This window comes from Leptosomus discolor, chromosome 8, assembly GCF_034619465.1.
Source record: "Leptosomus discolor isolate bLepDis1 chromosome 8, bLepDis1.hap2, whole genome shotgun sequence".
Lineage (NCBI taxonomy): Eukaryota > Metazoa > Chordata > Aves > Leptosomiformes > Leptosomidae > Leptosomus > Leptosomus discolor.
The window spans coordinates 27,881,046-27,903,653 of NC_141398.1; the positions used below are offsets into that span (position 1 = coordinate 27,881,046).

General features: G+C 41.6%; 1 protein-coding gene across 1 annotated transcript; it reads left to right on the top strand.

Moving 5' to 3' along the window:
* The first annotated feature begins 12,027 nt into the window (after positions 1-12,027).
* SERPINB5 (serpin family B member 5) lies at positions 12,028-20,924 on the top strand. The gene is made up of 6 exons (XM_009951738.2): positions 12,028-12,201; positions 14,777-14,914; positions 15,984-16,101; positions 17,460-17,602; positions 19,055-19,222; positions 20,532-20,924. The coding sequence occupies exons 1-6, from the start codon at positions 12,028-12,030 to the stop codon at positions 20,922-20,924; spliced, it is 1,134 nt and encodes a 377-aa protein (XP_009950040.1).
* The last annotated feature ends 1,684 nt before the right edge of the window (positions 20,925-22,608 follow it).

Genomic DNA, 22,608 nt, shown 5'->3' on the forward strand with positions numbered 1-22,608 from the left:
TCACCACACTTTTCAATATAGTTCTCACTGACAAGTCTGTTGCCCTATCTTACCGAAACCCACCTGAAGTCGGTAGGCACCTTCACAGTGGGCTTTGAATCTTGACCTTAGTAAACAGATGGATAGGTGTTTGCATTACCATCAGTTCCTATAGACCTAAGTACATCTTTATGCCCTACTCCTGTTATATAAACATTAATGTTATTGTGCTAAGGAGTTTATTAGCTTGCATGCAGTACCCTCTGAAGTTTCCCCACAGAGCTTAATGGGACCGTTAGGTCTTAGAAGGACTGAAGAAGGCTAGGCCTCAGTAGGTTCCCTATGGCCTGGGTAAATGTAACTGGGAAAGTGAAAAGGAAGCATTCTATTATCAGGTCCTAGAGCTTTCTTTTGTAAAACATAGGATAATTTTTTTTAAATTTCCAACTTTTTAATATTTTTGCTACTATGGGCTAGTGTAGTATTCTTTTTATGTGTTCTATGATGCAAGTCTAGCAGTCCTGGGTTAGTGGTGATATGAGCTGAATCAACTGCTGAGTATGGGAATAGCTCCCTTGTTTTCATGGGCACTAATCAGTTTATATAAGATGGGGCTTTGGACCATTATTTGTAAATTTTACATCTGGAAGTCAAACTAGGTTTACAGGTACCGCTTCTATAATTTACTGATCATACAGACAAAGTGCAGGGTGTGTTCCTTCAAGCGTGCATAAGAATGCATACTGTGATTTGGTCGCCTTCAACAGATCTGCCAAATACCAATGGAGAAGCAAGAATTAACATGTTCACATCTCATCTTAGCTGCATTCAGGGACAAACAAAGGCCTTCACTCCTTCCTCCACTGAAAACACACAACAGGAGAAAATTCAGCCTGTGAAAGCACGCTCAATTCCAGTGAAATCTTCAGCAGAAATTGATTGCAAGCTTTTATTTTCCTTTAATACACATATATTCAGGCTGTGAAACTGCACTAAGCAACTCTGGGAAAGTGTGTGCCTTCACCCACGTTAATCACACAGACACATAACTACTTGGATTACCAAAGAAAGTGACTCATCTGCTGATGGCAATGGATAAAAGAAAAAGGGGAAAAAATTCCCTAATTCTCATACCCCCTTCCTCTGTACATTATAAGGGGACACTTCAGGGAGTAATGCAAACACAGAGCTGGAAGGGAAGCTGTGTATCAGAGTCCAGGTCAGCTACATTAGGCAGTGAAGGTCATGTAATCCTTTCCAGAAACTGCTGAAGGTCTGAGTTAAAACTAGTTTGGTGTCTGAGGGAAAGGACTGCTTGGTCCCTTTGCTTCTCTTGGGAAAGGTATTTCTGCTAATTTACCTTACGTCAATGTGATTTCCTCTCTCTTTAGAGCTTCCACATTGATCTAGTCACAGGAGCAATCCTATCCCCATACAGATTTTGTTTTGCTAGGTGAAGGAGGTTAATTCTAAAATTTCTCCTATGCTCAGCTGGGAATTTACTGATGGATTGTTATGCAGCCAATGATTCACTAGTTGAGGTCCTTCACAGATCCGTAATCAAGCATAATAAGTTGTGGATACGTAGGGAAAGCACCCCTAAGGTGGTTTCAATAAGGTGAATCCATTCACCTAAACAATACTAGGGAGTGGCACTTCAAAGATTTGAAAATATCACTAAATGGAAAAAAAAAGACTGAGGAAACATGACAAATGTGAGTGCCTTTGCATTTTTTTCTGCGAGAAATGTAAGGTAGGTGATTTTGAGTTATAGTTACAGCCCAGCAAAGGGAGCTGGTTCAGTAACTGCGGGCATCAGTGACAAAGGAAAAAGAAAATTATGGGTCCCCATGAGGTGGCACCCTGAACCAGCGGTGCACACAGGGATGGGTTCGAAATTTTTTCATCCTGGAAGGAGCGGACCACAGATGCTTTAGTGAGAAGTGATTAATCCAAAGCATTGTCTCTCTACTTTTGTTTCACAGAAGTTGATCTTAGTTTTTGTACAGTGGGAAAAAGATAAAGTTTCAGAATAATGTCAGGGGTTTTTGTCTCTTATATATATGTGGATTTCCCCTTACATTTTGACTTTCTAGTCGCATTGTGAGGCTGTTTTCACAGGTTCTTTTAAGTAGTCAGTCAAATCTATCTCTTTATTAAGCTGATTTATTTGTTTATTTATTTATTATTTATTATATCAAGCATTATGCCTGGTGCTAAGTGTTGGGAGCAACGCCTTCAGGGAACAAAGTCAGCTCCTCAACAACCTGGTTCCAGCCCATGAGATCATTCATTTCCCATTTGCCAGATTAAAGGCTTTGTTCTCACCAAAAGCTGTCAGCTGTTTGCTTGCCTATTTATTTTTTTTTCCGAGTGGAATGTATACCCCAGTCCAGAACAGCCTCACTAAAAAAAAAAAGGTGAGCACATGTAAGTATGAGAAATTAATTTCCTGTCCGTTATTAGAAGTAATCACCGGTGAGCAGTACTTCTGCGTCAGCAGACATGTCTAAAGAAAACTGTATTGCTCCCATACATTTGAATCACTGTGTTGCTATATGACACCATCCTTTATGCCTATCAGTGCAAACACCTTGGGAAGAAAGAAAAGAGAGAGAGACAGCTTGTTACTGTTCAGTTTGTGTCTCAATGGAACCGTAGAATAATACTTTATTATTGTGTTATTTTAATTACAAATTAACTTGTGGTTTCTGTTGGTCTGATCTTTGCTAGCGTTTCTTATGAAAATGGAAAATTTTTTGGCTATGGCTTATTCCTGTTGCTAAATAGTAATCTAGACCCATGTTATGTGAGGAATATGAAAAGTACTGCTGTGTATACGTGTTGAAAGACATTGCAATCTTACCCTTTGAATTTTTCTAATTGTGTTAAAATTGTAGGTCACTGAATCAAAATAAAAGTGTACAAATGACCTCCTATCATTGGTTTCCTTGCAAGATCCAAAGCTTACTGTGAAAGCTGTAGCTTGATTAGAAGACCTTTCATGACTGTAGTGTAGAAAGAATGCACCAGTTTGTTCTAGTCATTATTCAGTGCCACTTGTAGATGATTACCCGTGTGGTCTCCAAAGCATGGCAGCATTAATTGCAGTCAGACATGCAGTGAGCATTAGTGAGTTTGGAGAAAGGAAAAAAAAAAAGACTATAGTGGACGCTTTGAGTTTCTGAAATAGTTCAAATAGTTCTCCGTGCTGTGTTGAGCAGCAGGAGTATTCCCTCCCCCTAGATGAGCTTGTTCAGAGAGTGGAGAGAAGAAAGCTGTTTTCCTTTCCTTTCCAGCAGCATGTAGGAACAACGTTCCTAGGAGGTGTTCAGAGGGAGTGGCAGGGAGAGCCAGGGAGCAAGGGCTGAAAGCAGGCTGAGTAACAGGAGAGTCACCTGGCTGGTTGCGTCCCTTCTGCAACGAAGCGTGTCTGGCTTGTGGGTTCATAGCTGAAGTAACGTACACGTGTAACAGCTGGATCCTAGCATCCAGCAATGTCTTAGTTTGTGTTTTTCCTTGGGCTGCTGGAGACCTGGAAGAGTGAGGACAAAAGCCCAGTTGTTACTTTGTCAGTATACTGTAACTTTTCTGGGTTATAAGGCTTCGGACTTTAATATTCAGTGTGCTGTATGTCACACCCCCATTGTTTCTACCTTATTTATTTACCTTATTTTCTGAGATGATATCACAGTAGGAGGTGTCCAATTCACAGGGGGCTTAAAAATAGTTTTGATTTTTTGATAAGGAAAAATCCTGTTATTAGTTCCATTATTTTTTTTAACTTGGTGATAGAAATACAAATCGTAATAGGTGTGTGTTGAAAATACTTTGAGATTAAACTGGACAAGACTGATTTAGTGAAAGGTAAATGCAGGAGACAGGGAAGCTGATGCAAGTGTCATTCAGTCAGACTGAGAAGTGAGTTCCTGGACTGGTGGAGAACTGCTTCACTTCTTGTCCCTTGCAAACCTCAACTACCTGAGGTTAAGCATCTTCTACTTTTCCACATCTTCCTGGTTGGGCTATAAGTAAGACTCAGTCATATGTCAGGAATTCCCATAAATATGAATAAGAAGCTACTGGGAAGTCACAGTTACTTTAACATTACCTCTAACAGCAAATGAGCCAAAAATATCCATTCTCAGGGGAAGCAGCACTGCCCTCTGAGCCACTCAGGTACCAGTGCCGGTGTGGACTCCTTCATTTGAAGCATCACAATTGCAGCAGTGATTATTAGTTTCGTGATGCCATGACCAGAAATAATTAATTTCTCAGCAGTACCTAGGTCAGGCTGAAGGATTCTGTACAGCTGCGTAGTGCCAGACCTCAGCTATCACAGAGCAGTTATCTAGTGGACGGTAAGTGATGTTTACATGCCTCCAGCTTGGCAATATAGAGTTCTTTCACTTTTCCACTGTCCAGCCTTTAAAAGAAACCGATGCACCTGCTTATATCTGTATTTCCCATCTATCGCTAGCAAGGAAATGGATCTGGTGAGTTGTGCTGTCTCTGCTAAGGCAGCCTGGCTGTTGTCCACCTCCCTGCAGCTTATCCAGAAGGTCCTGAGCCACTTCACAGTGACCATACTTGATAGACCTGGATCTAAAGGAAAATTTGCTCCTGCAGAGATGGCGATGTTTGGCTTTAGATTACCTGCAGACATCTGAGAAGAGTCTGGCAGCCAACATTATTGTGGATTTTCATAAAAATTTCTCTTACAGAAGGCATAATTAGATACATAACAATGATGGCCCAGATGGCACAGTTTAGCCAGCTGGCCTGTATTTTATTTTAATTACTCAAACATATCCTCACCCTGTCTTTGTTATGAATTCACTTATGGCAAAGCATACAGAATTTAAATTTGCTGTCTGGTAATGATGGAAGGTGAACCCCATCTGCATCACAGCAGAAAGTAAAATATAATTTCCTTTGGATAATAAGAGCCTAGGAGCCTTTTGGAAGGAAACATGGGTAGGACCTGATCGAGACACCGTAGCATGGCGTGATTTATGCTCAAAGCAACACAGGAATGTGTTGTTCCAGAGGGAGAAAACAGCTCCCCAGTTCCCACTGTCACCAAGGAGGAACCATGTCGGTGAAAACACATCCTTTGGTTTCCTAACCCTTTCATTTGGGCAGCTGGGCACACCAGCACTGCAAACCTGAAAGCAAACTCAATTATCTTGCATTTACCTTTTGTAACCTAAAAGTACGGAGGGCCACCTGGGGTTACTGAGGTGTGAACCTGAGCTGTGCTTGTGGTGTGGCACACCGTTTCCTCATGGGGACTGAAGTGTAGGCATGGCCTCCCAGGGAGGACTCGCTGGTGTTCGCTGCTGCAGGCAGCTCGGCTGCCCGACTAGGGAATGGTGTGGAGCAGGGCTAGGCCACCTCTTCCTTGCTAAGGGCTGCGTGTACACCTTTCAAATAAAAATAGACCTGGTGGGCTGCACCATCACCTCTCCCTCTCACTTTCTTCTCCCACCCTGTCATGCTCATCAGTAGTAATGTGGACTGTATGACGTGAACCCAGCAGTCTCCATCCTAGAGGTGAAGGGATGGGACTTTCTGTTCCCCTGCTACCTTCTGGGGCCAGCTAGCAAGCAGGGAAGACTGCTCCCCTGCAGAGGACCTGGCTGCCTACGCGAGGAAGCTCTTGCTTTACAGCAACGAAAAGGGCAGATATTTTTCCTTGAGTGTTAACTCCAGTCTGGCCTTGGGCTTTTAAGGCAACTAAATACACACATATGCCCCTTACAAAGACAGAGCTAAGACACTGTCTTAATGCAGATACAGATGCAAAGTACCCAGCCACACACTCGTACACATTTTGGTTGTCTTCCTGAGCATCTTTTCCACAATTACAATTTTTCTGCAAATAGCAGCAATTCCAAAGTAACTTGGAGTACTGGTTTTTCTCAGAAGGCCTTTTAATTGCTCATCCACTCCCGTATTCTCTCCTTCATAGTCGTTCATTCTTGTCTGGTGCCTTTTGTATTGCACTTGCTGAAGGCAACACACAAAGGCTGCTCTTTCCTGCCGGAGCTTGTTTTTGTCTTCAGTAGCTGGGCAGGCAAAGACAACTCTGGTGTGAATCATTTTGCTCCTCCAATGTAGGAGTTGCTGTGAAGAATGATTAAGGGGAAAAAAAAAAAAGTGAGAGTGAGAGGGAGTATGTGTGTGCACAAATTAAGGTTGGGAAAGTGGGAGGGGTGTCAATGAGCAGGCAAGCTAACAGAATCTTCTGCTCGGCAAGGTTTCACCACGGGTAGCTAGTTCTTCGTGCTGTACCCATTTCATTGATTTTTTTACCAGGATTATAGCCTTGCAAAGTAAGTACAGCTTTTTTTCTTCTTCTGATACCTTAATTAATGCTGAAGTAATAGTTAAAAAATCTTCATGGTGAACCATAATCATGTAGAGGGAGTGGGATAAGGAAACTTGTACAAAAAGATATCATGTGGAATTAAAGGAGCAAAAAAACCCTTCCCAAACTACAGTGTTTTGGTTTCACCCCAAAATTGCTGCATTTGCTATGCTATATTTCTTCCCCCTGAAAAGATTCATTGGAAGTGGTGAATAGGATCTGGCAGGTGAGACAGCAAGGGCATTAGGAATTATTAAAATATGGTGGTTTATTGTAAATGGCTTTCCCCATATCAGAAAAAGCAGATTGTGTATGATGCTGTGAAAATGCTCCATGTATCAAAGTAGGATTTAGACTGTTTTGTAAGTCTCTGTTACAGAGGAATATTCCTTTCATTTTCTGCAGAGGTGTGTACACTCTGCTCTGTTTGCTTTGAGTTATTAATCAAGTGACTAATCCATGCTTGTTTAAAGTGAAGAGCAAGAACTTAGGTCCAGTAATTACCAATTCATTTTCAGTGTGACCATTTAGTTGAAGAATTCACTGGCTATTGAGGTACAACAAAGGAAATTGCAATGGCTCATTTCTCTCTTTCCTTCCTGGAGTGACTTTCCCTGCTATATTGTTTACAGTGCTTTTTCCCCAACCATATGAGATGCTCTGGTCCCACGTCAGTCTGATGTCTTGCATTCCTCAAAGAAATGTCTGTTCGGAGGAAATCGTGTCCTCGTTGTGTAGCCACATAGTGTGCCAAGTGGAGAGTTGTCATTTGTGTTGAAGTAGGAAGTAAAGGCTTACAGAAGTCTTCTTTTTTCCTTTATATTTTGTGTTTGCCCAGTAAGAGCTGAAGGGGGTCATATTAAATGCTTGAGCTAGTTTCAAATATTAATGCCTCACTCATGAAACGTTTGTGGGTTGTTTGTATTATTTATGCTCTTGGTGGAAGTTTGTTTGAGCTGGAGAGACTACAGCACTGGCACTCACAGCTGCTGAGCTGTAAACCCAATACACCTCCCAGCACTGGATGGCCAGCACTGTCCATGCTTTATCTGCTGCAGGTGTCTTCTCCTGGGAGGACTGCTTAACTGAGACAAGAATATCTTGTAATAAATACTCGTTCTGCTTTATCAGATTATCCCTACTGTATAGCTAACTTGACTTGTCAGACATTTCCCCACAGACATTGCTATTCTGATAATGTTTTTAAAAGATAAGCTATATTTAGCTTTTCTCTTAGTAAGCAGATAGTAAACAAAGCCTTTCTGTTGTTTTTTGTTGTTGTTGTTTTGTTGTTGCATTCAAGAGTGACAAAGCAAAAATGGTGTCTTATAGCAATAAACAAGTTTAAATCAGGTTTTTCTAAACTAGTTCATTAGCCTTTCAGCTCCCTTCTGTATCTGAAAGTGTTTCTACAATGCTGTGGCAGAGTCACAGTTTTAAGCAAAGCTGGGTGGATCACAAGCTATGTGTGCTTAGAAGATGCCCCAGTGCCGCGGGCCTCTCTTGAAATGCTGACATACCACTTTCCTGGGAAAGGAGGGACTCAGCAAGAGTCCAGGCAGCAGGCCTTTTTAAAATTTCATTTTCAATTTTTTGACTCCTCCCTGTTTGAGGGATCACTGTGATTACTGACTCAGGAGTCGGATTTCTAAGACTACTAATGGGCAGCTAATGGGCTTTCCTCCTGATGGGAGTTTCAGCCCTTTTCACTTGACTGGAACTGGCTTTAATGGACTCACAAGGCTTGGGACACTCAATGCTTTAATGAGATTTAAGATTTTATAACATTTAATACAGTAAATTATTTTCAAGAATATGAATGTCATGAGCTCCTAAATATCATACATCATTAATAAATGGAGCATAAAAAAATGACTGACCGGGTGCAGTTGAAAAAGATGGTGGAATAGAGATTATTCTTTGCTATTCAGGCCATTATTCAAGGTTAAGGGTGAAACTGAGCTTTTTTCCCAATAAAATGCACTGAATGAGTGTTATTTCAATAGTAGCGCTAAAAGAAAGAAATTATTTTCCACTTTACCACTACCATAAATAATTTCAGTCAGCACAAAAAAGAAGCTTTGAGAGTATCAGCAGTTACTGGATGAACAAAAGGTAAAGAAAAGGTTCATCACGAAATACCTCCTGTTTTCCTCACTGAAAAGGAACGTCAAAACTCGGTACAAAATGATGCAACATGAACAGTATCAGAGTTACCAATGAGGTCAGAAAATAGGAATTTTTAAGCCGTGGTACAACTTTTCACTGGCATAAGGAAGAAGAGTTTAATTCAGTTTTGCAAAATTTTCCAATTTATTTTCTTACTCTGAATCTCTTGCAACCCAAGGAAGTGAAACACAGGTAGCACATACACATCTTAAAATCACCCTAGGTTGGCCAGTATAACTGGAAATGCTAATGTTAGAATGACAGCTCAGCTTTTGCAATATTAAACCAGAAAGGAACAAGAAATATTTTTAAGCAGTTATGGTTGCATATTGATTTTTAGCCTGTAAGGAAGATTCAGAGGCCTAAATAGAATAATATTAGGCCAGCCAGCACTAAAGAATGATATTGTACCCCACTAGCAAATAAAATTTTTTTCAGGTGAACTATGTCCCTCATTCTGCGTTGTGAGATTCTCCATGTTATTTGTCTTCTTGAGGGTGGTAGATGTTGACATACACATTCTTGGATCCCTGGGTAATTTTCCATCAGCTCCTCAGTAAAAAATACCTGTGAAGTTGGTACTTCCCCCAGATCTCCATATTTTAGCTGGGCAGGGGGTCAGGGGGTAGCAGAGAGAGAGGAGAAGGAGAGAAAGTATACGTATGTATTGTGTGTTCACGTGTGAATGGTTGAGTTAACGGGGGAGGTAAGATAGGTAGCCTATGCAAGGGGGTTTAAGATATGCACAGGCACAAAGGTGCACGTTTGGGATGAGCAACTGTAGAGAGGCATTTTAAAAGGATGATTTTACATTTGCTTCTTTGCCCCTGTTGTTCCGAGTTACACCCTCATCAGCAGTCTCAGTCCTTCAAATTTGTTTTAACTGTCTTTTGCCACTGTTCTGCCCAAAGCTCTTCTCCTTTAAGGTGCGTGCTGAGCCTATGGTTTCTGGCAAGCTTGACTTTTCTGGTAGTTAGTTGCTTTCATGCATGAGAAATGGTGACTACGTAAATGAGACAGGTCATTGCAGTGCTGGGCTGGCTCTCAGTTCTCCCTTTACACCTATGAGATCTCTGAGATGCGTTTCCTGAACCTCACTCTGACATCAGCTCAGTGCCTGCTGGCACTGTCAAATGGGATCTCACATGGATAATCTCTCTTTACCAAGCAGCTGCTGGGCACTGCCAGGCTACTGGAAAATGGACAAGTCCGGCCAGACCCATTCTGAATTCAGGGTTCTGGCAAAGCTTCTAGATGTTGCAAACCATACTCCTCTATACTTTTATGTGGGAGTAACTTTCTTCTGTAATATATATTTAATGTTTCTCCTCTTCAAGACAAATTCCTTTTTTTTTTTTTTTTTTCCAGTGGGAGGGGATTTGTTAGCAAACAGTTTGTTGCTAGTACCAACAGTCAGAGCATTTTGTGAGAGTGCAGAGCTGGTTAGGTGTGCTTTTCAAACATGAATTTAAAAAGCCTTGGTTTTATGCCAGTGTCTTTTTTTTACTTAATTAGATTGCGCAATGCATTTCAGTAACCTTTTATACAGCACCTTTTAGGCCAAAACAAACCAGTTGCCAAATAAACCAGTTGCCTTACCAAACAGATCCGAGAATATGTATAAGTTAATTAAAATAAAAATAAAGACATTTGTTTTGTAAAAGGTCGCCTCTAATCAAACAGGCCTTATAGGTAAATCAAAGGTTTTCTCTACCGTTCTGCACCCGTTCTGTTACTCCCATAAAAATGTGTAAATACCACAGACTATTTGGAAGTGATTCACTACTGTCAGATACCACAACTGCTCCACAGCATCTCTGTACAACAGTGTCAGATGTTCAGCTAAGTTTGGGCAGTATGACACATGCAGTCATCTAGGAGATTGTTCTAATTCAAAATGCCTTTCCAAACTAGAATGAGAGTGAATGGTCATGAAAGGTACCTTGCTGGAGATGGTTCCCTGCCCATATGTTCCCTCTTCCCCTTTCTGCCTTCTCATACCTTTCTGCTCTCACCCAGTGAGATCTTTCCTGTCTAGGATGCAAATGATATGAGTTACATAAGTAAATGTTTGAGACTGTGGTATTAAGTAGTCAGCATCTGTCAGATAGACGGAAATCCCTGTCCTTAAGGTATTTCTCAAAAGATTAGCAAACCTCCTACCAATGTAAGAAATAACTGACTTTCCTTTTCATAATAGAATAAAATAGGACCCTTAGATCTTCAGTGTTAGAGCCTGAAATGCAAATGCACATAGATATGTGTCTGGGTAAGAAAACACCTTTTAAAATCACCCCTCCACACCATATTTATTCCACTGTTTTGCCATTTTTCCTGAAGAAAGCAAATGCTGGAGACACCCTTTAGGTTCTGCATGAAATCTTATGCCTTTTGAAGTCTCTCCCAATATTCATCTTTTCCATTTCCTTTTTATCTCTGTCAATTGCTTTGATGGAGCTGTTTAACACCAATTTTAACAGATTGCCTTTTTTTTTTTAGGGATACGTGATATTGGGTGCAGAGTAGGGTCAAATTCAGTATGCCAAAGGGGTTGTCTTCTGTGTGCTTGCTGGTCTAAAGCCAGATTTGTGCTATTGACTGAAATTCTGTGGTTCACCCTTGTTAGCTTGAATCTACACAAACGTGCTTACACCAAAGTGCAATTTCGGGTATGTGAAAGGAGTCTGGAAGATGGGAATACTTTCTGGCTTTCCCAGAGCATGGACTGCAGGAACTGTCCCTTGGGCACCACCCTTCCCATTCCTGACTGCACTGATCATCTAACAGCCCTGTGGGAACTGCAGTTATTAAGAAAGGCTAGGAAAATATTTGCAGTTAAAACAGTGTAAGTGATGAGTGGGCACACAGCAGTATTTACTTAGGAGGCCTCCTTTAAGTTTCTAGGACAATCTCAACCTATATGACCACACAGCTTTCTGGAGACTTCTAGCAAGGCTAGGGAGAATGGAGACTCGTCCCTTAGAGGGAGGACATGTACCAAACCTAAAGCATTAATGAACAATTAGCCATGAAGCAAGAGATAGGAAAGATTATGAGACTATTGAAGGCCTATCTGATAGCCAGGAAGGCCCAGAGCATAGGCAAATTACCTTATAACTTAGCACATTTTAAGAGTATCAATTAAAAACAGATTAAATTAATATGTGATCCAAGTTGACTCAATATGCATACGTCACCCCAACCTACCCAGATTTCCCCAAGTGCTTCTGGTAATGCTGGGTCCACTTGAAGATGATGGCTACTACTGAACCTCTTGCATTTCCTTGGTTGGGCATGGATGAGACTTTCCTGGCTCCTCAGGAGCCGTCAGTGTGCTCTGAAGCTGAGTGGGCTCAGTCAGGCCCTCCTCTACTCTCCCTGAAGGTTCCAACTGCCCAGTCCCCATACAGGCATCCAGCCTCCTTGAGTGCTCTGACCCAGGCCCACCACAGCAGGAGCCAGAGTTACCCTTTGAGTCATCTCTCTTTTCCGTTTTCTGTTTCAGGATGACAATGGACGCTCTGCAACTAGCGAACACTGCCTTTGCAGTTGATATGTTCAAAAAACTATGTGAGAAGGACAAAACAGCCAATATTATTTTTGCTCCACTGTGTACCTCAACATCTCTGGCTCTGGCATATAAAGCTACGAAAGGTGATACTGCAGACCAAATGAAACAGGTAAGCTGTCAGCATCCTGTTCTGTGCCTGCAAAATTGTATGGCTGTCAGAGGTGGCTTTCTTGTTTATTCTTGTTAATATTCTACTGGATGTCTGGTACCCTTGTAAGCCAGGCTGCAAACCATCCATCCGAAATTCCTGAACGGTTCCACATTCCATGGCCCCACACAGCGAAAAACATTGAATATCTAGCATAAAGGAAAAGCTTTTTGAAGTATGCACAAGGTGGAAGGGGACATGGCAGAGTCCTCAACAGTTGCATTAAAGCCTTGTCTCCTTTTAGTGCAGTGTTGACTGTGGCTGCAAGTCGCAGTCAAGGTCACTGCATTTTCTGCATAATTGTTTTTTTTTTTTTTAATTATTCAAGAATGCCTAAGCTTTATAGGATTGGAAATAATTTTGCCATTATCTGTCAGCAGCAAGTATGCTTAGCAGCCCTGTCACTGACATTTTCCCCTTCTCCCACAATACTGCTAAGGATACAGCAGAAGAGGACACAACTCCTACTATGTTTCTCCTTACAAGCAGCCCATGGTGCTCAAGGGGTTTCCAGCACCGCGATGCAGCATGGCAGTCATGATGCGATCGGTTTATCAAGCTCACTCTGTGGTGCAGGGAGGCAGCCTTGCAGCCTCTCCTGCTGCCTCTGTGTAAGCAGAGATTTGTGTAGTTCCTTGTTATCCCAGTGAGGGCGCCCGCGGTTTCTGCAGTTACCTCAAGGTGGATGGAAAGCAAATTCAGCACGCATTTATATGCTGATTATCACCTGGCTCTGAGGGACGTTCTACATATTTGAATATATTTTCCCTCCTTTGGGAATTCCTCCTTGTACTTCCTCATTCGCTGAAGGCACTCCTGAGACCAGCCTCCTGTGCTCCAACTCATGCCACAGATTACGAGTCTTGTGCCATTCGCAGAGCTGCACAGCAATATATCCATGAAGATCTTCTAAGCATTCCAGATTTTTCAAAAACAGCCTTGTTTTTTTTTTAAAAAAAATAAAAATTAAATCTAGATACTTTTTTTTCGTATTTAAATGACACCCTGTATCTTCCTCACCATTTCAAAATTCAAAAGCTGTCTTTCTAATAGCAGAGTTCAAAATATTAACCTGCCCTTAATTTTGTTTTCACTTGTGTCCGCAATTTGCTTTGAACCATCCCATAATAAGTTAATGGACACATCCACAAATGGAGCTCTGTTACACAAGCATGTTTATGTTTCATATTTCTCAAGTGGTCTATAAAAAGTGCTGACTACAGACACTAAGGAAAATTTGGTATGTTTTTAAATGTGATAGCTCCTATTTTCCATGTCGATTCTAGCTTCTGCCTGCCCCTGGTTTAGTGATTGTGTTTTAAATACCAGGTACAAAAGGAGACAGATTGGCAGTTTTATTCTGGAGTATTAGTTAACAAACTTGTGCTGAAAGCTTTCCCAGGTAGCGAAGTTGCAGTAGTGTGCTTTCTCCCCAAGCATAGTTTCCAGGCACAGAAGCCTTCTGTACTTAACATGCTAAGAAATAAAACTGTTGGAGGAAAGGGAAATAAGTTGAGAAAGTATTTTCTGAGGAAATGACCGTGGAGTTTGGCTACGAGAGCTGTGCTGGTGCTGTGTCCTTGGGAACTTATTTCCTTCTGCTCCCACTGATCAAGGAGGAGAGGGGAGGACACGGAGGGGTGGCTAAGGCAGAGCACCAATTTGTTGTGTCTGTGAAGATATGGTGTGTTCAGGGAGAAAAAGCAGGAGTGAGGGACAAAGGGTGAGGAAGGTCACGAGCAGGGATTTGAGACAGGTGAGGAGGGTTGGGCAGCCTGCCTGTAATGAAGCAGCCACCATCAAAGACCCTGTGATAAGCAGGCATTAGAAGTTCAATTCATATTTATATGGTTATTTTCAAACAAAACCAGCAGTAATCTCTCACCTCTGGTGCCTAAAAGCAGCTAATTTCAGGTCACCCCAGACCTTGCTGGAACTGGACTTGTCATTCCCAGGAACTGGGAGGTGGCCCCATATGGGTCAGCAGCCCTACCTCGAGCTCATACTTTGTCTACCAAAACAGGCATAGTTATGTGATCAGTCTTTGCTGAAATATCATGTGATGTCATGTATCAGTCACAGCAAACAGAAAACCTGATGATTTGTTAAGCATTGTTAAAGGTGTAGCCCACTCCTAGAAAGGAGTCTAACTGGGACCCTCATTTATCTGGCTTAAAAGCTCCAGGTTTTTGAATAGGAATGCAAGTTTAGTGAAAATATGGTGAATCCATACTACAGAGTTTTAATCGACTAAGCCACGTCACCAGCATCGACAGGTGATTTCATTGGGCTGCTCACAGGAAAGAAATGCATTTGGTTCAAGTTCTGGTAGGATCGAGTTTTTAGATTTATGTGAGGATGTCAAATAAACAAATGATTTTTGAGTAACAACAGCGAGAGGCTGTGTTGTTAGCTTACATATGAAAAGCTACAGCTCCGGCCACAAACTAGCATTATTTTTTGCTAAGCTGTTAGGTATGTTTAGATAACAATAATAAAAAAAGATGCTTAGTATTTTATTATGTTCATTTAACAGGTACTCCATTTACAAGATGTCAAAGATGTTTCTTTTGGGTTTCAAACAGTAACTTCAGATGTTTCCAAACTCAGCTCTTTTTTTGTACTGAAAATGGTCAAACGGCTCTTTGTAGACAAGTCTCTAAATCCCACCACAGTAAGTACTGCAGAAAAGCCCTGATGCTATGAATTGCTTGGCCAGCATGTTCACGGGTTACAGTGTCAGACTGCAATGTTATTTAAAATAAATTACCTCACTTTTGGCTGTTACTTGACTCGACTCAGATGATGAACAACATAATATTCTCCACTGCCATAAAAGTTTGTAGGAGGATGGATGAGTGTGCTGCTTGACCCCAAGCTATGCAACTATTACACCACTTCTAATTCTTTCATTAATATGCTTTAGGTCAGTAGCTCAGTAGGTTTTGAATGCAACATAACTTCTATGCCACATCAAGGTCTTTGCATTGTAAGTATGAGCAAAAAGGGGTTTTAAAAAAAGTTGGCGGTGCAAGTGTGTGTCCAGTTCACACACCCAAGTAATTACTGCGTAAACTGTAGTTTTCTTAATCTGTTTGAGGAGGCAGAAGCCTAGCTATTGAAACAACACAGGCGAGGAAGGTAGTGTTTGGCCTTATAACTTACACACCCTGCAAATATCTGAGAGAAATATTGTGGTGGTTGTTGTTGTTTTTTTTTTCCCCAAAGTTGCCTTTGCATAGGGTCACAAGTAGGGAAAACATCAGACTGGAAGTGGTATTTCAGAAAACTCAACATACTTAAATAATTCTATAATCAGATTGCCTGTTGTTCAGCCTCTGCTACAGCAAAGGCCGATAGCCATCCACAGCAACAAACATCTCATCTGGTGAGGATAGATGATGTGAGCAGCCTGTGGCTTTTATCTCAGTCCTCTCTCTTACCTGGGCTGGGCCCGAGGGTGGTTTTATCCTTTCAAACTCTGGCAACGTGGTCACTCCTGCAATAGGAAAGTTACTTTAGCTGCTGACGTAACACCACTGGACTGAAGACAACCTTGGCAGCGATGTGCCGAATGCAGCTGTGCAACATGGTTGTCACCTGCTGTTGTTTAGTTGCTGTCCATCCAAACTCCCCAGCTACCCCATGGTGAAGCTCAGGATGCTGACATTGCAGGCCCTGTAAAGGGCTATTGAGAGGACAGCATTTAACCAAGGATGACTTTGGTACCTTGTATCTTTCAGGACTTTGTCAACTCCACAAAGAGGCCTTTTCCATCTGAGCTGGAATTAGTGGAGTTCAAAGGAAAACCTGAGGAAACCCGACAGAAGATCAACAAATCTCTTTCAGAGCTAACTGATGGTGAGTACAGCTTAACCTTGGGGATGCTGTTTGCCTCTTTGGAGAAAGAGATCTTTGTCCTCATGACACCTCTTTATTAGTGCTTTTAGACGTAATTACATAGTGAAAGTAATGAGACTAGACCTACTATTTGGATTCACGAGGATTAGCAATGTCAGCCTGTTTTGAAATCACTGGCTTTACTACTGCAGCATTTCTGAAGGTGGAAATGTGAGACTGACCTTGCATCAGCCTTGGGGAAAGCTGCTCACCTTTGACTGCAGCAGGACCGTTTCGGAGAACAACATCTCCTGGCTGCGGTGCTTCACAAACCTCTGACATCAATACATCGAACCTAGGCCCTGGTTTCCTTTAAAAGTTTTATTGTAATGGGAAGTACTTGCTGGACTCTGAATTTCAGGCTGTTGATTAATAGCTCAGCTTAGCTCAGCTCAGCTGCTTTTGCCAGCAAGGGTGCCACAAGCAGATGAGCATCTTACATTTGCCTTCCTGTGGAAATGGGGCTGTGGGCACTTTTCCGCCAGTACCACTGAGCCACCAGCTGCTGGGCCGAGTCCCAGGAGACACACATCAGTGACCATGAGGGCCCCCAGGCAGAGCCTGCCCAGTTGGGGAGGGCAGAGGTCCAGCCCTGGCCCTGTGAGCACACAGCGCCCATAGCAGAGCCTGCTTGCGGCCTGTTCAGCCGTAGCTCTGGGGCTGGCTGCTGCCTATTGCTCTTGTGTGGTGCCAATATGAAACATGGATGCATGAGTCTGGTCCTTCCCAGGCTGGCGCAGGTGCCCATGTGGAAGCACCTGCCTGTGCAATTCATGCATGAAGGCAGGACTTGCCTGCCCAGTGCTCCGAATTCAGTGTCTTTTATTGCAGTGCTTGAACAGGTCTAAAACAGAATGAGGCGGGGACAACACTTCCATATTCTTTTTTGAAGTCTGTAGCAGTATTTGGTAATGAACTGTAATCAGAACAGCATTTTTTTGTTATTCTGTTTACTTTATTCTCATGTATCAGTCTAGAAATGAGTACTTGCTAACCTGGAATTTCCCTTCAAGTCTTGCTTTCCAAATGACAAATACTTTTTTGCTTACACCTGTTGAATTTCACTGAAACGTTTTGATTCTATGCTATATAAGCCAAGAAAATGTCATTTGGAAGATCTGCCTTCATCCCAAATCCCATTTCAAACATTAAGCTGCAAGTGCTTCCTTTTTGAATTCTCCATTAGAATTAAAATCTTTTATCTGTGAGGAGCAGGAGACAATTTTTTTAATTTAGTGAAATGTTTCTATATTCAATTGAATCAACTGATGTACTGATAACGTGTTGTGTATTAACAACCAGCTTAAACCTCTTCACAGGCAAAATGGAGAACATTTTGAATGAGGATAGTGTAAGTGACCAGACGCAGATCCTCCTAGTTAATGCAGCTTATTTTGTCACAAACTGGATGAAGAAGTTCCCAGAGGCAGAGATCAAAGAATGTCCTTTTAAAGTCAACAAGGTATGTTCTGGAAAACAACAAAAAAAATAGAGTACTGCTTCCACTCAAGAAACTGCAAACTTTGAGCTGAGGAAATCCCAACAAGAGAAAATGAGAAATGTCTATTATTACCACAGCATTCTTAGACTCTATCTAAAACTACATGCTTTTGCAAGGATCCCTAAACCAGTGTGCTTGTCCTGTTGCTTTAAAACTTTGCTGGTGCTTTCACACCCATGTTTTAAAGGCCCAGTGTGAAACCAGACTGCCCTGTTAGTAAATTTAGACAACAGGAGCTGAGTACAAGTGATCAGTAGCAGCCATTGCCTGCAAGGAGGTGCACATTCTCATGGGTAGGTTCTTCCTAGAGCTTGCAGCCTGTACCAGAGGCTGCATCCCAAAACCAGCAGGGATGAAGCTCAAAACTGCATTTCTTGTGATCACAGAGCTAGTGAAATGTCTACACCCATGGTGTCTCTTTGAGTATACCCCTTGGGTGCCTGTCCCTGTGCTTTCCTCTTCAGGGATGGTGCCCCATCAATCTCCCTCTTTCCAGTCAGGCTCAGGACTGCAGCCCTCTGCATATCAGCCCTGCTCAGCCACGAGGTCCAAGTACCTATGGCCATTGCCTTCAGGAATCTGTGACCAGTGATGAATATTGTCTTCAGACAGTCAGCTTTAAACCAAGATGATAAAGCTGGGCTGCATTTGTGAGATAAAGAGGTTATACTCCAAATATATACATACATGCACATACATATCTATATATGTGCATGAGAAAAGTTGGAGTTTCAGGTTCACTGAAAATATTAATAAATTACATCGGCCAACAATTTCAGCTAAAAAAGTTTTTTAAATTATACAATCAACACTAAAATTTTTAAGTAAAACATCTCAGTTTTTTTTTTTCTAAAGTAACATTTTTCTACTGAATTTGAATTTAAAATGAGTTTCCAGGTGAACATAACAGATTGCAAATCTTCCTTATGAAATAAAGAGTTTTGTTTTGTTTTGTTTCATATATGAAAAGCAAAGATGTAGGGCTTTAGGTAAGCCTGAAATGTCTTCTTATTCTGTTTCAGCTCCTGACCCAAAATATCAATTAATCATATTAATAACTTGACCTTCACTGCTGAGATGTGCTCAGTGCTTGACACTTACTGGCGTTACAATGCCCTGTAGACAGTATAGTTTGTAGCACTCAGTGAAACAGGCACAAAGGGCCACCGATATTAGGGAAATTTCTCTTTTAAGGCACATCCCCAATATGTTGCTATTGTATTAAGCAGAACTCTGTTCCTCTTTTCTTTGGAAAGCTGCCTGCTGTAAAAAGCCAACAGGGTCTCTTACAGCTGGTTTCATTACCTGTGAAAGGTCAGTGTACCACTTCCATGCAAGCTTACAAACTTTCCTCTCTCAACATCTTATTTGTGAATTAAAGGAATGCTAGATTGCTTCCTCTATGTTTTGCAGACTGAAACTAAACCAGTGCAAATGATGAATCTGGAAGCTACTTTTTGCCTGGGCTATGTAAAAGAATTAAATGTTGCCATCCTTGAGCTTCCATGCCTTAACAAACATATAAGCATGCTTATTCTGCTGCCTAAGGAGGTTGAAGATGACACCACTGGCTTGGAGCAGGTGAGAGAAAAAACCAGAATTGGTATGATGATTCCCTTGGAAACAGCCTGCTTATAATGCCATATGCTTATGGAAGGCTTTTGTTATTTAGATGCTGTATAGAAGGAAACAAAGAGTAAGTTTCCTGTGAATTTACCTTCTCATTCTGCTTCTCTGTTCCTGATCTCGTATTTGTGACACCACTGTTTCCACTGTGGCCAAGTGTGAGGTTGTGAATAAGAAGACTTTGTTTCACACAGAGTGTGCACAGAAGACAATGTAAAGTGCAGAAGGTGCCCATGATGCATTTTAGGAATCTGCATCTGTTTGAAAATCTGGACGCCTGAAATAATTTTTGTCTTAAGATTTTTGTTCTTGCTATAGTAAAGTGCTTAAAGTCATACTTAGTGAGTACTCAGTAGTGCTGACATTATTTATGCTGATGTCCTTTTTATCAGTTGACATGTATCCATGGTTTATTTTACAAAGGTCTTACACTTCTCTAAGTTTTAATTTTGAGCAGAGGTGCCTGAAAATGACCCATTCTTTATTACAATTGAATATAAATTTGAAAACAAGTAAGCCATTTCCTACAGAACAAGTATTATGTCAATTTTGTATGAAAATTTTAGAACATATTTTCACGTCTTCAAAGTTTGAGACAGATGATCACGCAAGTCTCCTTTATGGCTCCACCTGGCCATAAATTTTCAAGGCGGAAGGAATCTGCCTTTGCAGCTGTAATGTACTTTTATATGTAGATGTAAATTACAGAACACACATATCTTAAAATGCAAGTGAGGCCTTTCCTGATACTGATTTGTTGTGGCCCCAAAGTCTGCCTCCTCACTTCCCATTTTTTAAGAAATTGCTTAAACAGCTGCATGTTTGATTGAGATAAGGCTCTGGCTTTGGAGTCCTTTTCTGTCCAAAATACCAACAATTTCGTTAACATGTAGGGTTAGGAATCAAGACTCTTGGATCTGCCAGTTGGCTGGGTGTAACCTGGGTAGGGACTGTCTTTCTCAGGTTCCTTGATGTGGTTGTTGAGGTGATTGCCTATCAAAAGCGCCTAACAGGCTAATAGTCTGAGCATGCACATACAGTGGAGTTGCTCCAGAGGCCTGTCCTGTTGATTAAATCATACTTGCATCAATATAACTGAGATTGTGCTAACCCTGAATGCTACAGTTGTGAATTCAAAAGCAAAGGTTGCCTTTTGGACTTTATTTTTTGGGGGCTTGATAGGAGTGGGAAGTTCAGGAACAGTCTGTTTTTTTCTCTTTCCTTGGACTGCTCATTAATTCCCTTTGGTCCTTTATGTCTTCAGCTGGAAAAGGCACTGACACCTGAGACATTATTACAGTGGACCAATCCCAGCATGATGGCCAACACCAAAGTGAATGTATTTCTTCCAAAGTTTAGTGTGGAAGGTGATTATGACTTGAAGCCACTTCTGGAAAGCCTCGGAATGACAAATGTCTTCAATGAGAGTGCATCAGATTTCTCTGAGATGTGTGAGACAAAAGGTGTGGTTTTGTCAAAGATCATCCATAAAGTCTCTTTGGAAGTACATGAACAAGGTGGTGAGTCCCGAGAGGTGCCAGGATATAGGATTCTGCAACACAAAGATGAATTTAAAGCTGACCATCCATTTATCTTTTTGTTCAGGCACACCAAAACTCGCAACGTGATTCTTTCAGGCCGATTCTGTTCCCCTTAAGCAGAGTGTATCATTATGAAAAAGCACAATTACACTTATGGTGGTGCATGTTCCTGTAAAGCTTGGCATCCTGTCTATCACCTTTGAAAGGAAATCTGAGAGGTTCATATATCAGCTGGGTAATACAATGTACTCTACATATGCAGCAGAACTAGTTTATCTCCTTATGTTTCATCCCCTTAAGCTGAAGGATTTCCACTGCGAAGAACACATCGTATTTTACTGAGAAGTATCCCAGCCTCATCAACAAGTATATTTTGTTCCTCTGTGACATCCCAAAACAAAGTGAACTGAGAGCCTGTTTTAGCTAGCCAGGAGTTGGAAAGGGAAGGGCTCTGGGAGGAAGAGCTACTACATTCCTGCTCCCTAGTCAAACCCCTCTCCCTCGTGACCCACGCTCTGTGGAAAATGTGGAATGTGGTGTGATAGCCCTCTCCTTGTACCTGGCTACACTCTGATGGTCCAGGGTGCCTTACTGGACCCTGCCAATGCCCCATGAAACAGTGCCCAAGTTCTGCAATGTAGCTAGACAATTCCGACTAGCATCAGAGTTTGCATCTCTGAAACAGCAGCTGCACTGAGACCTATGGACCAAGAGGCAATAATCATGGTGACAAAATGTATATCCAGAAGACTCTTTAGCATGAGCGACATCAGTTTGTAGACTGGGGAGGTTGGATTCTGCTACATGAGATTTTTTGACTCATTGCCTTTCACACATGGAAGACAGGACACGTTCACTGCAGCTATGAGGAGACCTGTTATATATATCCTGAGAAAAGGAACACAATTCCAGGATAGAAAACAGTTGGATTAATACTGGAAGTGCCACACTTTTAATGCACAGATTATCTGCCATTTCTAGTTCTGGATTCAGCATTAAGGAGACTCCATACAACTACTTAATGTCTGAGGCATGAGAAAGAAATAAGGACTTCAATTTGAGTGAGATGAGCATTGCAATTACCAGTCTCCAAATTCCATATGAAATCATGGTAGTCAGATTTCATTTCTATCTAAAGACTGCCTGCTGCATATGTTCAGTACTGGTTTACCTAAATACTGTTCAGAATAAAGCACTATAAAACCCGTGTCAGATGTCTGCAATACCTCCACCATCACTCTTGTGTTCACTCTTGTGTGTTCACTGACAGTGTCAGTGTTCATTCTTGACCTCCAATAAATGATAGGAATGGAAATGAACAGATTCACTTAGGCCACGAAGTCAAAATAAAAAAAAATAAATCAATGTCTGGATTGCCCTTCTGGACCACATGATCACAGAATGGTAGGTGTTGGAACGGACCTCCGGAGATCATCTAGTCCAACACCCTGCTAAAGCAAGTTCACGTACAGCAGGTCACACAAGATTGTGTCCAGGCGGTTTTGAACATCTCCAGAGAAGGAGACTCCGCAGCCTCTTTGGGCAGCCTGTTCCAGTGCTCTGTCACCCTCAGAGTAAAGAATTTTTTCATCATGTTCAGGTGGAACTTCCTGTATTCCAGTTTGTGTCCATTGCCCCTTGTGATAATAGTTCCCAGTAAGGACTATGCTACTAGCTAGCCACAATATACAGAGAATTCGATTATGTATTCTCAAAAAATGAGAACATTTAACTTGAGAATTCCTCTTGGTGCTTCAGGTCTGCAAGAAACTTGAAAGAGATTTCTAAATGGGAACGTGC

What these genes read in the sequence shown, in the direction of transcription:
- SERPINB5 (XM_009951738.2), top strand. Translation starts at nt 12,028, where the DNA reads ATGACAATGGACGCTCTGCAACTAGCGAACACTGCCTTTGCAGTTGAT. An exon ending in TCTTTCAGAGCTAACTGATG is followed by an intron (nt 16,102 to 17,459) that starts GTGAGTACAGCT and finishes ACCTCTTCACAG; the next exon opens with GCAAAATGGAGAACATTTTG. An exon ending in ACACCACTGGCTTGGAGCAG is followed by an intron (nt 19,223 to 20,531) that starts GTGAGAGAAAAA and finishes TTATGTCTTCAG; the next exon opens with CTGGAAAAGGCACTGACACC.